Source organism: Centroberyx gerrardi, chromosome 7, assembly GCF_048128805.1.
Source record: "Centroberyx gerrardi isolate f3 chromosome 7, fCenGer3.hap1.cur.20231027, whole genome shotgun sequence".
Classification (NCBI taxonomy): domain Eukaryota; kingdom Metazoa; phylum Chordata; class Actinopteri; order Beryciformes; family Berycidae; genus Centroberyx; species Centroberyx gerrardi.
In genome coordinates this window covers 11170238-11183678 of record NC_136003.1, presented here as the reverse complement: position 1 = coordinate 11183678, position 13441 = coordinate 11170238, and the positions used below count along the sequence as shown (strand labels likewise).

At 46.7% G+C, this 13441-nt stretch overlaps 1 protein-coding gene across 4 annotated transcripts in view; it reads left to right on the top strand.

The window, feature by feature from the left end:
• Window positions 1–13441, top strand: part of nfixb (nuclear factor I/Xb) — a 128004-nt gene that overhangs the window by 108111 nt on the left and 6452 nt on the right. For 3 of the 4 annotated variants that reach the window (XM_078284452.1, XM_078284450.1, XM_078284451.1), the window contains 3 exons: window positions 4277–4405; window positions 7929–8104; window positions 11060–11151. In XM_078284452.1, coding sequence (XP_078140578.1) covers window positions 4277–4405; window positions 7929–8104; window positions 11060–11131 — 377 coding nt within the window. In that variant the 3' untranslated portion in view covers window positions 11132–11151. The remainder of the gene's footprint in view (window positions 1–4276; window positions 4406–7928; window positions 8105–11059; window positions 11152–13441) is intronic. The other variant, XM_078284453.1, reaches the window with a different exon arrangement.

Here is a 13441-nt window from a genome sequence, read left to right as displayed (position 1 = left end):
CTGGAGAGGAGCAGCGTTCCGGTCCAGATGGCGCCTCCATGTGTCTACAGCGAAGGGAGCTACTGGGTTACAGCAGACATCTGTTCTGGTGATGGTGGTGGTGGTGGTGGTGGTGTTGGGAGTGAGGGATGGAGAGAGGAGAGGAGGGGCGGAGGACAGGAGGAGGAGGAGAGGGCCTCCGCCTCTGCCTGCTCCTGAGGTGATTCTCTACCTGAATGAAAAGCTCTGAGGCATAGCAGGTGATCATGTAATTCATCATTAAGTCTGCCGTCTCCCACTCTGCTCTGCTCTGTTCTCTCCCTCTGCCTGCTTGCTGCTGCTGCTCTGTGGTGGGGAAACCCTGTATCTCCAATCAAGTCCGCTGCTCAGTAACTGACATAGAGGGGAAGTTTTCCCATGTATCTGTGACCTTTTACAGAGCACTTTTGACCCAGATTATTTGGTGCTACGGGCGTAAACCTGTGACGCATGACGGTTGTGTTGACTGTGGTGGTTGGAAGGTGTAGCTATTCCTGTCTCTTTGTTGGCTGCCCTTGCTTTGCCTGAAGCGCAGTACCTTAGTGTTTATGAGTGCTAATGATGTGTGAGTTAGTCAGTTTAAGAGGGGGATTGGTGTTTCTTATGTGGATTGGTGTTTCTTGCTTACCTGATTGAGTGTATGTGCTTGTATCTGTTGTCTTTGTTGTGTGTATGTGTGTGTGAGTGAGTGAGTGTGTGTGTGTGTGTGTGTGTGAGCGCGCGCGTGCTAGCGGACTAGTCCTATGACAGTTCGAGGTTTGTGTGGCAGCCAGCTTGTTAGCGTGGCAAGACTAGAGGGTCATGGGAGCAATTGGCTGCCAGTCTGCCCATGCAATGTGCCAGGAGCAGGACAGAGAAATAATGCAGAACAAACAACTGTGTGTGTACACACACACTTGCACACATACACACACCCACACACACAGATTAAGGGAGAGATCAGAGTAACTTCTGTTAGCTTTATCAGACAAAGCTTTCATTGGGCATCTGGGCCTAATTTGCTGCTCCTCACTGAGAAGCCACATAGTACCAGATATTTCAGCAAGATACCAACTAATTAGGGAATATCACAGAGACTAAAAAACAATATGTATAATTTAAGGCTGTTTATGTATAATAAGCTTGTTTTAATTGAACTGGTGGTGGCATTTTATGCCGTTATCCCTATATGCCGTACAGAGGGACTGGAGCTAAATAGGCTTAAGTGTAGGGATTTACCGATCTGGTTTTCTGAGGTCGGTTCAGATTGCTGATTTTTCAACAGCGTGATTGACTTGACCAGACTTTCTGCTAACAAGGGCACATCATGTAGTGTGCAGCAAGCATAAATAGTACAATTACATTATAGTAGTGTGTGTAACAGATTGTTTTTATGGCTGCATGACATAGCTGGCCTATCCATGTGTAAATAAATTACAGGTTTTATCCAAATCCAATAATTACATGTTAGTTTGTGCTTGATGACTGAGGTGCTTACTCACCTATTGCCACTGGTAGCACATGAAAAGTTTTTCATTGTGGCAGCAAAGGCTCTGCCTTTGATCCAATATATTAAACTGGTTCTAATCTATGGTTATATGATGTGAAATTCAAATAAACTGTCGGTGCCAGATGGACGGCGATTCTACTGACTGCTGCAAATTGGCTTGTACTTTTTTATCTTTTTACTGCTTTCCTGATCCGGCAATTGAAACTTTCTTTTTTTTTTTTGATCAAGCAGTTGAATTGGTGATCGTCGCTGACCTATTTAGAACGTTTGTCAAATCGATCGTCACTGTCACTACTTAAGTGACATTTTTGCCAAAAAGATTCTTTATATACCAAATAAATATCAAATATTAGGTCAAAAACATATTGCTGGAATTATGAGCAAAGTTGAATCCACTACAAGATTCATACTAGACTCCAACGAGGAGGACCTAAGTGTTACGGCTGTCCTGTAAAGTTAGTTAAAACACGTGTGCCCTTCTGGCACCACAGCCTCAGTTATGACCTCTGCACACTATGTGCCATTCCCCACAGCCAGTGGTTGGCCTCCCTGACTGAGACAAATTCTACGTTTCTGTGAAATTGCTCAAATCCTCTTAATTCAAACCCCTCTAATGGAGCGTGACTTTGTGTGTGTGTGTGTAGGCCCACACTTTTTTTTAAAAATCATTAATGCCACCATTACACAAAATTTATCTCACTCTTCCTATCCGCTCCTCCCACATACATTTGGTGTCACACGATGTGCCTAGCTGAACATAAGTGCCCACACCCACCTGTTTCTATACTTATCGATGCCCACACATGCCCAGCTGCGCCCATGTAGCCCAAGAGCATTGTGGGTAAATAGTGATAAACGCTTCCCAATGTAACATAAAAAAAAAGCTTTTTAGAAATCTGCTCTGTTAGACTTTATACGTTTCGCTCATAAAATCTATTTCCACATCTCTTTGGGCCATGCTGAAATTACCCACGCCTTTATTTGAGTGTGTTTGTTTTATATGTGTGAATATTGTGTCGTTTAGTAGTTTATGAGGCTCTTGCTCGCCAAGGTTGTTTTTCACTATATTTATTCAACCGAATCTGAAGCAAACAAAACATTCAGTATGTAAAGTTCAGTATGTTCCATAATGAAGCCACTAAAGTCTGTGTTCACGCTGACGTACTTTTCTATACTTTTACTTCCTCATTATTCTTCATTTTATGGATTGTTCTTTCCGAGGATTTATTTCAGCGTATATTCAACATTGCGGTTCCCTGCAGAGGTCAAATACACCATTTGGCGCTCGTCCCCAAACCCAGAAATTCTAAATTGTGCCTTTGGATTACCATACATCAAAATAAATTCCCTCAGTGCCCACCACACAAGGCCTTGATCACAGAAGAGAGTCTCTTTTATCTGTAGCTCTCACACTTTTGGCCATGTTTCTGGTCCGCTGGTGAGCCGGGCCTATACTTAGTGTGCCTGTTTTTACCAAACTGGGGGATATTTCATGCCGTCCTTTAGCCTCAGCCGACATTTATAGACGGAGGGGGACACTTTAATATGTTTTTCTATGTGTGTAGGCCATGCCGTCACCACTCCTCCACCGCTTCACTCCTTCCATCTCTCTACCGCTCTCCCATCGAGCCTTCATTGGCAGTTCGCCGTGTGCTTGCCACCCTGCCTCAACAGCTTGTGTGTGTGTGTGAGAGAGAGAGAGAGAGAGAGAGAGAGAGGGAGTTGATGCATATACTTTTTATGAAATATGTCTTAAGGCAATAACATAAAACACCTGACAGTCAGATATGCAGAAGGGCACTACATCAGAGGATCCATTGATGTATGTTTTGGCTCGCTCTTTAGCAGCTATATGTGGTTGCATAGCTCACGCTGTCTCCGTGCCTCCAAAAACACAGTCTGCCCTAGTTATGAGGCCATCCAAAATCACATTCACTCTAAAGAGGCATCTTGACAAGTGCCGTGTGTGTAGGTTGGTCGGCGTGTGGGTTGACTGTGTTCCCATGCCTCTCCGTAGCTACAGCTACAGGTTGTCTTTTAAACTGGATGGGCACTGACATCATTGTGGTTCGGAATGGGTGAGATAGTTTTGGGTTTGATGTGTATAGGGTTTCTTAAAAAGGAGACAGTATTGTGTGTGTGAGTCGATTTCACAGCCAGCGATTGGGGAGCCTGGGAAGCGGCGCGAAGCCCGTGTGTGTGTGTGTGTGTGTGTGCGCTGCAAAATGCAAGCGAGGCAGTGAGTAGGATATCACTGAGAGGATCGTCTGTTGCTCACACACTCCGACGGTGACTGTAGTTGTGATGCCATTGCATTTCCCAGCTCTCCTCCTCTCCTGACACTGTGCCCCCTAGCCTCCCGCCCCCCTCCTCTCTCCCCCCCGTCACCTCCCTTCACTCTGAACCCCTGCTGCTTCAAAACATGGCCTCTCACCGGACCCTGACCTCAACCCCCCTCAATCTGATAAACACCGTACAGCCCGCCCGACTGTACACAAACATAGAGTAATGGAGAGACAGTTGTGAGATTAGTCAATCCATCTGTATGTTAAACCAATCAGCGAATCAATGAATGAATCAACCGATCAATCCATTGATTTCAGTCAATCATGATCATTCGATTCTTTTTAATCAAATTAAAACTTTAAAGTCTGATAAGTTTATTTTTCAATTATTTTTTTTTTGAGTAGAGTCGAAGTAAGACAAGCAGCCATGTTTCATTAAAACCTCGTCTCTGTTCTGCCATTTTGTTGATCCCCTTTTTGCCAGGACTCTCATCGCCTGGTTCTCTTAAGAAGCCGGGGAAATTCGATTTCAGCGCCCTGTCCTCCCAGACGAGGTCCCCCCGCATGGCGTTCACCCACCACCCACTGCCAATGCTGGCGGGAGTGAGACCAGGTGAGACCAACCCAGCTCCCGATCCCCTGATAGCCCCCCCCCACAACCATCCCCCTCCCACCTCACCCCCCTTCCTCAGGCTCCGCCCCTCCCCTGGTGCAGAGGTGGGAGCATTTGTCTATGGAAGACAAAGAGGGTGGCTGGGAATTACACCTGGCAGGTAGCTCTGTGGCTCTCTACTCACCTCTGCCTCCTCCTCTGCCTCTTCTGACCTCAGCGGGTGCGGGGCAAGCTGGTGACAGAGCTGTAGGGTGGATGGGTGTATGGGTGTGGTCTGTCTTGATACTTTTCTGGCCCTGTTCTGCCTGTTGGTGGACTGGACAGCGCCTTGGTGGTACATCTCTCTAGAAATCTCCTTTTCTTCTTCTTAGAATGGGGAACAGATCGGGTGGTTGCTGCTGCCTATCCTGTTATATCTCTGAAGACTTTTGTCTCTCAACTGATTCTAGGGCTTATGTTTTGTTTTGGTTTTTTGACTGTGTAACAATCTTTGACGGCATTTGTTTGTTCAAATTGCACTTTATGAGTGTTATATGGCTGTAGGAATTCTCTTGAATCAAGTGTCATTTACTTGTGGACAGATCTGCCTTATTCTGCCGTGCTTTAAGATATTGACACTTGATTCTAGAAAATAACTGAAATAAGTGAAACTGCATCTGAAAAAAATTAAATTATCTCACCCCACTGGCAGATTTTAAAAAAAATATATATAATAATTTTAAGACTTGATACTAGTATATTTCTTTGCATTTTGTATTAATAATCGTTTGTATTAATAACCATTAAAATCGCTCCACCACTGGCTTTGTATTATTTTATTGTATTGTACTATTTTATTTTATTTGATTGAAGATATTTTCCACTTTGAAATGCATTGTATATGTTTTTAATACAAGTAGGTCATGACTGAGTGAATAGGAAACTCGAAAAATCCTGGAATGGGTCTGTATAACACTTACAGTAGCTGCACTGGTTTTGAACCAATCCATCTTCTCTTTATTCTTCTTTTTTTCCAAATTCCTATTGACTTCTCCTTTTGGAATGGGAACACTAGTCTGGGATGGGTGGGCGAGGTGTCAGCGTGCGTGCGTGTGTGTGTGTGTGTGTGTGTGTATGTGTGTGTGTGTGTGTGTGTGTGTGTGTGTGTGTGTGAGAGTGCGTGCCTTCATACTGGCAAGGCAGAGGAGCAGACACTCTGTCTGAGTCGCTGTGTGAACCAGCAGTTCCTCCATTTCCCCAAGGCTGAGACGAGCAACTCATGATAACATCAGATATCAAACGCAGCCAGAGGGGCTCCGACAATAAAACATCGGCCTCTCAACTCTATCACAACAGCACTGATAGATAGAAAGACTCCCTCTTCTTTCTAGAGAGTGCATCTTTGTGAATTCACCCAGCGAACAAGCTCGGTGGAGATGATTACCCATGTGCTTTAGTTCCATAGCTAGGCTACATCAAAGGCTTCCTAAGCCACCGAGCAGATGTGAAGCAATGAGGTTGACCGCCGTGTCATTAAACCCTCCTCCATGGTTGTTGACAGAGACCCCATGCCTCTTGAGATGCAGCCACAGCAAATCCCGTCTCCACACGCACACACGCGTACGCACACTAACAGGCACACACACATACACAATATAGACTCTTTGCGGCCGGCAGTTGTAATTTGTACGGGTGTGATTTGTTTCTCTCAATACAAACTCCTACAGTGTGCATGTGCGTGTTGGGGCTATTCCCATGCCGGCGTGAAAGTGTTTACCACATCGTCGGGTTGTTGTTGTTCTGTGTGGAAGACGGGATCCAAAGGGATTTAGGGGTTGGAGAAAAGGGAACGGAGGAGCATGCAAAGGGGGTCGTAACGTGCAGTGATGGTGGAGGTTACGGGGGTTTTCTCCCTCCAGCCGCTCTCACCCCTCCTCCCTCCTGGGAGAGAGGTGAGTGGAGAGTGTGTAGGGGGTGTAGGGATTCCCTCTGATCCGTCGCTCCAAACTTCCCCCATCACCCCGCTCCGACCCCCCACCCCCCACCCCATCCCCAACCCGCCCCCATACCCCCAGAGTGCTTGGCCTTCACCCAGTCTCTAATGGGATTAGTAGGGGACTATAGGAGCAGGGAGACAGCTCCACTGGGGAACAGGCAGCCTGGCAGGCCTGGCAGGGGAGCAAGGTGTTGCTGGGCCGGGGGGCACAGGGCCCTGTCTGGGGGGTAACGCACTGGAGTTGGCACTCTCATGCAGTACACTGACACACACACACACACACACACACACACACACACACACACACGCACGCACGCACGCATACACAAAGTGTAAGATGCAAGGACCAAAGAGTGTTGGCAGCCCAACATGGGCAGCTGGGGGCCTGGATGGGGTGGGGTGGGTGGCAGCCTGGCACAGCTAAGAGGAGAATAGGGAGAACAGGCTTCACCCCTCTAATACAAATCAAGGAGATTTAGTAATGGATATAGGTCTGACAGAGAGGGCTTTGTGTTTGGTGGTGGGGCTCAACCAACCGCTCCCCTCTCACACCTCACACACGGCTCCATATTCAGCTCCTTTGGGTGGTGCGAAGCGAGTTGCTCTCTCTCTCTCTCTCTTTCTTGTTAAAGCACAAAAGGAATGCTTTTGTATACGCTTATAAACAGCAGAATGCTGATATATTTGAATCCCCACACCTGTCTTCTGTGCACGCACACACACGCGCACACACACACACACACACACACACACACACACATATTCACAGATAAGATGCAAGCACCAAAGACCATTAACAGAAACACATAAACTTACACATACGGTGTGAATGTACAGATTAGTGCTGTCATAGAAAGAATGTGTCAGATAAAAAAAAAAAAAAACGCTTTGCCATCTGAATGCCAAGTTGCAACGGCGCCAGTGAATCACACCCTCAAAACAGCACACAGACGCACAGGCATTAAGACCTGCTAATTTAAGACAGCGCTCAATGATCTCTTTGTGCTTTTTCTCTTTACAAGCTTGTTGGATCTGATTTAGAAATGTAGCGCTTGCATCTATTGAATTTGTGCACATGCAGGTGTATGTTCGCACGTCTGCGTGTTAACTTGTCTGTGTGTGTCTGTATTTGAGTGTAAGCCTGAACTGTATGGACTTCTTAGTGTTGTTCTGTAGTCTCTGAGAGTGTGCACATGTGAATGCAATGTGTGTGTAAATCTCGTCCATAAAGCTGTATAAATTTACTGGAGTGATCATAAAACATTATGACCAATGCCCATAATACCTATTAACTTGAAATCAGCTTTTCTTGGAAAAACAACATTCCTTTCATGTACTACATTTTCACCCTGATTTAACTTTCATTATTTCCAGTCGTGATGCAATATTCTTGCTCTCATTCTTTAATCACCATCACTTGATCCATCCCATCTGTAAGAACTTGTAAGAATTCACTGGTTTAACTGTCTAACTTCTCCTCGCTGTCTCTACCTCTCTCTTCATCCCCTCCCTCAACATCCCCTCTAACACAAATCTCTCTCTTCCCAGGGAGTCCCCGTGCCTCAGCCTCGGCCCTGCACTTCCCGTCTCCCTCCATCATCCAGCAGTCCAGCCCCTACTTCACCCACCCAACCATCCGCTACCACCACCACCCTGGACAGGACCCCCTGAAGGAATTTGTGCAGTTTGTCTGTGCTGATGGCTCGGGACAGGCCGCCGGACAGGTAAGGCTCACATCCAGAGTGGAGTTTACAGATAAAAGCAGAACTACTATCTTAAAAACTTCTAGTATACAGCCATAGCCAATGTAGAAGTCCCCCATCCTGCATCTATTTTGCATTACTGCTGCAGGATTTTGTAAAGATTTCTCTTGGGGCAGCAGTGTAGGAAGCATGTAAAAATGTGAATAAAGAAGGATATTAATGGAAAAGTATATTTTGGAAAAGGCGGTAATGACTCACTCACTTCACAAATTTGAAATATTTTTGAAAACACATTTCTTTGCAATGGCGCTACAGTGCAATATATCCATGTAACTATATGAATCTCATTACTTCAAGTGGACAGTGGACACCAAATGTTTTATGGTATTGTATATCCATGTACATCCAAATAAACTGTGCTGATTGTTTCACCATGTTGACTTAACAACTAGCACTTGCAAAGAGAAATATGAGCCAAAACTCCCAGCCAACTCTTACACTAGTGAACACTTTAGACTGCATATGGTTATTCAGTTGGTCTACAAATCTTTGTATTGTCTTGTCGATGTCATTTTGCCGTTTGCTGTTTCAGACCCCGACGTTCCCCCTTTTTATTTTCTTTTGCTCCGCCCACCCCCTCAGAAGTTATAACCATCAGCACGAAAGTCAATCAATCACAGCACACTTCAGTCAAGCATACGTGTTCTGTGTTGTGTCATTGTGTTTCTGTTTTCATTTATAGCCGTTCTGATTTTTTTAGTTGGAGTTTGGTTGTTTGGTGCTGGTATTGTGTTGTTGTGCTTGTGTAGAAGAGTATTCTCCCATGGTTTTGATTTGTTGCCATGTTATGGACGAACCCAACCGGTAATTCGCTCACTTCCCTCCTCCTCCACCTCCTCCACCCACCACGGACCACCCTTGTGGGACCCCCTCACCCCCTTTCCTCAAGCTCCAGCCCCACTCCTACCAAACCCTGTGGTGATTATTATTTTTTACACCTCCATAAAAGATGCAGTGCACATACATCATTCCTTTGGTTGTTGTTTCCAACTCCCTCTCCACCACCTCCTCCTCCTCCTCCTCCTCCTTCCACCATTGCCACTCCCTCCGTCATGGATATTTTTTTGGACCTGGCCTCCCGAGCTGCATCCTCTCTCATTCCGTGTCTGCGGATTGTCACATGTCGCCCTCCTGACCCTATTTGTGTTGTCTGCAGCCAAACGGGAGCGGCCAGAGCAAAATGCCAGGCTCCTTCTTGCTGCCTCCACCTCCCCCAGTGGCCCGCCCAGTGCCCCTCCCTATGCCCGACTCTAAACCCAGCAGCACGCCCCCTGACGGCGGACTCAACTCGCCCGCATCTCCGTGTAAGTGACCCCGCAGAGACCGCAATCAGAACCAAACCAAAAAAAAAAAACATCCGAGAACCCCTACCCCCCTCCAGTGAAATTACCCCTGCCATGTGTCTTCCTCCAACTTCGTGCCATCATTGTTCCTGTGTATCCAACATCTCACCTCCGTTAACCCTTGGAAGGCTATGGAAGCCACGCATAGAATATGCTGTGGAACCCCATGCTTATAAGTAGGTTATACAGCAAGGCCACCAGAGATTTGGTGAGAAATGTCCTTCATAACGGACTCCTGTGGGGTTCCTCAGGGTTCTGTATTAGGCCCACTGACTCACTCCGCCAGCGTCAGTGGTCCTACTTGTTGAGGGACACGAGCCCATTCTCCAACGCCAGTGTTTCTGCGTTTCTCTGGCGTTGAAGCCGCATCACCACCCTGGTTCTTCTCCTTTTTAAATCCTTTTTTCCTTCCCTGCTGGACTCACCAGCGGCTCCCCGTGAGAAGCCTTTTGAAATCTTGAGAAGAATTTGATCAGTTACTTCTTGTTTGTGAAGGGCACAAATTTAGGGCAGTTTATTTTAAGGTGGACTCCAAAAGATTACACCCCAGTTTCTCTGCTCAAAAGAATTTGAGACATCAAAGGAATATTTTGATTCATACTTGACACTTTTTGGTTGAACTGATTTCAGTTTCTTTTGATTTTTGAGCTGCAGGCCTAGATGCTGGTGGTTGTTTGTTTTGTCATTGTTAATTAGGTTAGGCGAGTGGGGTGTGTGTTCAGGCTGAAGAAGTGTATCACAGGTGGGAGTCTGTCCAAACATGGGGCTTTTCTCACAGTAGGTTTGTGTTTCTCACCTGTGATATGAGGGGCACTGGACGGAGCACTTGCTATTTTCTTTTTTTTTTCTTTTTTTAGCTTACCTTCGATTTTAGTGTTGATTTTTTTCTTTTTTTCAACCCCCAGTCAGTGTCTCAAAGTCTTTTATGTCTTATGTATGTCACTGATTCTTAAAAATACATGGATGTATACTGTATATGTCCATGCCACTAATTTACACATAAATGCTCGCAATTTCTTTTCCTCTGTCTCTCTTGTTCTCTCTCTCTTTTTCTCGCACACAAACAGACTCACATATGCAAATGTCCGCACACCGCACCGTCAGAATCCTCAATCGGATCCTGTGCCATGTTTGCAGGAATGCCTCTGACTGCCTTAATGTTGGAGTCCATAGGGAACCTCAAACTGCCCTAAATTTGTCAGAGACTTTGATGCCAATGGGTTTTAAATGTCCCTGACTGATCCTCGATGTCAGGATTCTGGTGCGCTCAATCAGTTCCGACTGAGTTTATCAGTGGGATTTAATCCTCGACGCTCAGGGAGATCTAAGTTTACATACCGAAGTTTGGCATACTTCTCTATGGGATTTTGATGACCTTAATGAGATAAAGTAGCATTTCCAGATGGACTAAACGCACGTATCCTTTGTATACGTATTTGCCAAAATCCGAATCTTTTGTCATGGAGAAAGTGTGTTTTATCTTATCACATGTTGAGATTCTACAGGAGGTTTCAGTGCTGGCTGTCTTTTTGCTGACTTGATGTCTTTGTCTGTTCTCTTTCTGTTTCTGTAGCATACTCCACGCCAGGCACCACAGCTCCCAACAGGTTTGTCGGCATCGGATCACGGGACAACAACTTTCTGAACATCCCGCAGCAGACACAGGTATGCGTCCGCCTCGTGTCGACCGGCCGAACAACTGTTGGGCCGTACAATAAGTTTTGTGTCTGTCTGAGTGTGTGAAAGTGAGAGCAAGCGAGCATGTGTGCAGAGGAAACTTGTCTGTTTTCATTGTGATTATTGGTCGAACTCAGGAAACTTGCTCGGCTGTGTGGACGCGCGCCAAAATATTTCTTATTCCCTTACTCCCTAAAACCTGCTGCTGCTGTTTCCTCTGCCTCTCCTCTCATTCCGTCCCGCAGTGCACCATGAATGTGTGCGTTTGTGTATGTGTGCTTTACTGTACGTGTGTGGTTTACCATATGTGCTCAACTGCCCTCTCCCTGTTTATTTGGCACATATGGAGCCTACCCTTCAGGCAGCGGGGCTTCTCCCTCGCTGCCTTTTTTCACTCTTTCTCCACGCTACCTCTCTCCTATTCCTCCTTTCCTACCCCTCTCCTGCCCTAACCCCCTTTCTCTCTCCGCTCTCTCTCTTTGTCTCCCTCTCGTTAGCTTTGTCCCACTCTGTTGTCCTCCCTCCCTCTCATGAATTCTCTCCATCTCTCTGCCTCTTATTTTCTCTCGCTCTACTCTCTCTCACCCTCTCCTTCCTTCCCCTCACCACACTGCGTCTCGTTCATATGCCTCCTCCATTACCCACAGCACTTTTCTCATTAGTGTCCAACCACACCCGCCTGGAGCCAGCTCAGCTCAGCTCAGCTCAGCTCTGCTCTGCTCCGCTCCGCTCCCCAACACATGGAAACCATCTGAAACTGCTCTGCTGATCCCTCCCTAGTTGCTCTGCCCTCCATTCTCGCACTTTTTCTCCCTTCTCCCCATTCCCTCTCCTTTCTGCCCCTCCGCCCGCTGCACTCCGCTCTCTTTTTCCCCTCTCCCCTCTTTCTGACTCCAATCTTTATCTCCTTTCCTCCATCGGTTTTCTCACCCTGTCAGTTTTTCTTCTCGTTTTTAATGCGACTGGCCCGATTTGAACTAACCCTCCGCTCTGAGTCCTTCTCTTCTTTTCCACCCTATTATATTATACACAACTTAATACCCTTAATAAAAATCTGAATCTGGTTGACTCATTGTTACATAATTTAGTTCCTCTCCTTAGATCCCCTTGTGTTTGTTTTTATACACAAGTTCCCTAATGCTCAGCGCTCGGAGGGACAGAATGTCTGCAGTATGGTTTTACTTTCCGAGGCAGAACCAAAACATACAGCGTAGCATTAATTGGTTACATGTGCCTCTCAGAAAATGACACTGTAAGCATAATGATCTGCTAAAAAAAATTGACAGACTAATAGACAAAGGCCTTGTCAGAAGTGTGGTGGCTACGGGGCAAGCTGGAGAACTTCTCCTCTCCTCACACTGACAACAACGGGCTCCATGCGCCCTCTAGTGGCAAAAGGGAAACGCTGCAGCCGGGGGGGAAAGGGAAACAAGATAATGACAGGGCAGGAGAGAAAGAGGGAAACGGAGGGAACAGAGCGACAGAGTTTCGGCCCTCAGAGAAGTCACGTCCCGGCCGTCTCGTTACCCCCGGCAACCAGACATGATGTCATAGCCAGTTGATCTTGAATTTGAGAAGAGGTTGCTCGAAAGGGGGTGAGGGTGGGGGGTAGGGGGGGCAGGAAAGAAAAGAGGGTGGTCACTCTCTGCTGCCAAGGATTTAGTGGGAGTGTTAGTGGGAGATAGATGGATCGTGTGTGTGTGTGTGTGTGTGTGTAAGAGCATACACAGAAAGAGAGAGAGAGAGTAACTAAGAAGGGAAAAGTTACAAAGCCCGAGGGCTGCTGGGACAGTGCCCAGGGGAGCGGGGTAGCTGAGGAGGGCAGGAGGCAGAAGGGGGGTATTCAAGCGACCTGTTAGAGTCAAACAAAACAAAAGGCTGCTTCCCTGGAGGCCCGGAGTAGTTTCCAAGGCTTGACTTCCAGAATGTTGGCGCATTAGCCAACGGTGCCAGATCCTGCGGGCCAGGCAGGGCAGCCAACGGCAGCGACAGTGACCCATTTCTGCTCCCTGCTCACACTGAGCGGGAGAAACCCAATCCGAAGACGGTGCGAGCAACAGGGAGCGCCAGACTGCTGTCCTCCTGCTGCTGCTTGGCCATTAGTAGCCATTCGGTGCTCAGCCAAATTCATGACATACTGTACATCACCACAGAAACAGACAGAATGAATGGTAATAGCCGGGCTAGTAGCCCAGATGACTGTTTTTTTGCTTTTTCTTTGAGACCTGTAGGAACCTCTAGTGGCCAAAAGTCAACACGGTGCATGATTTACCTGCAT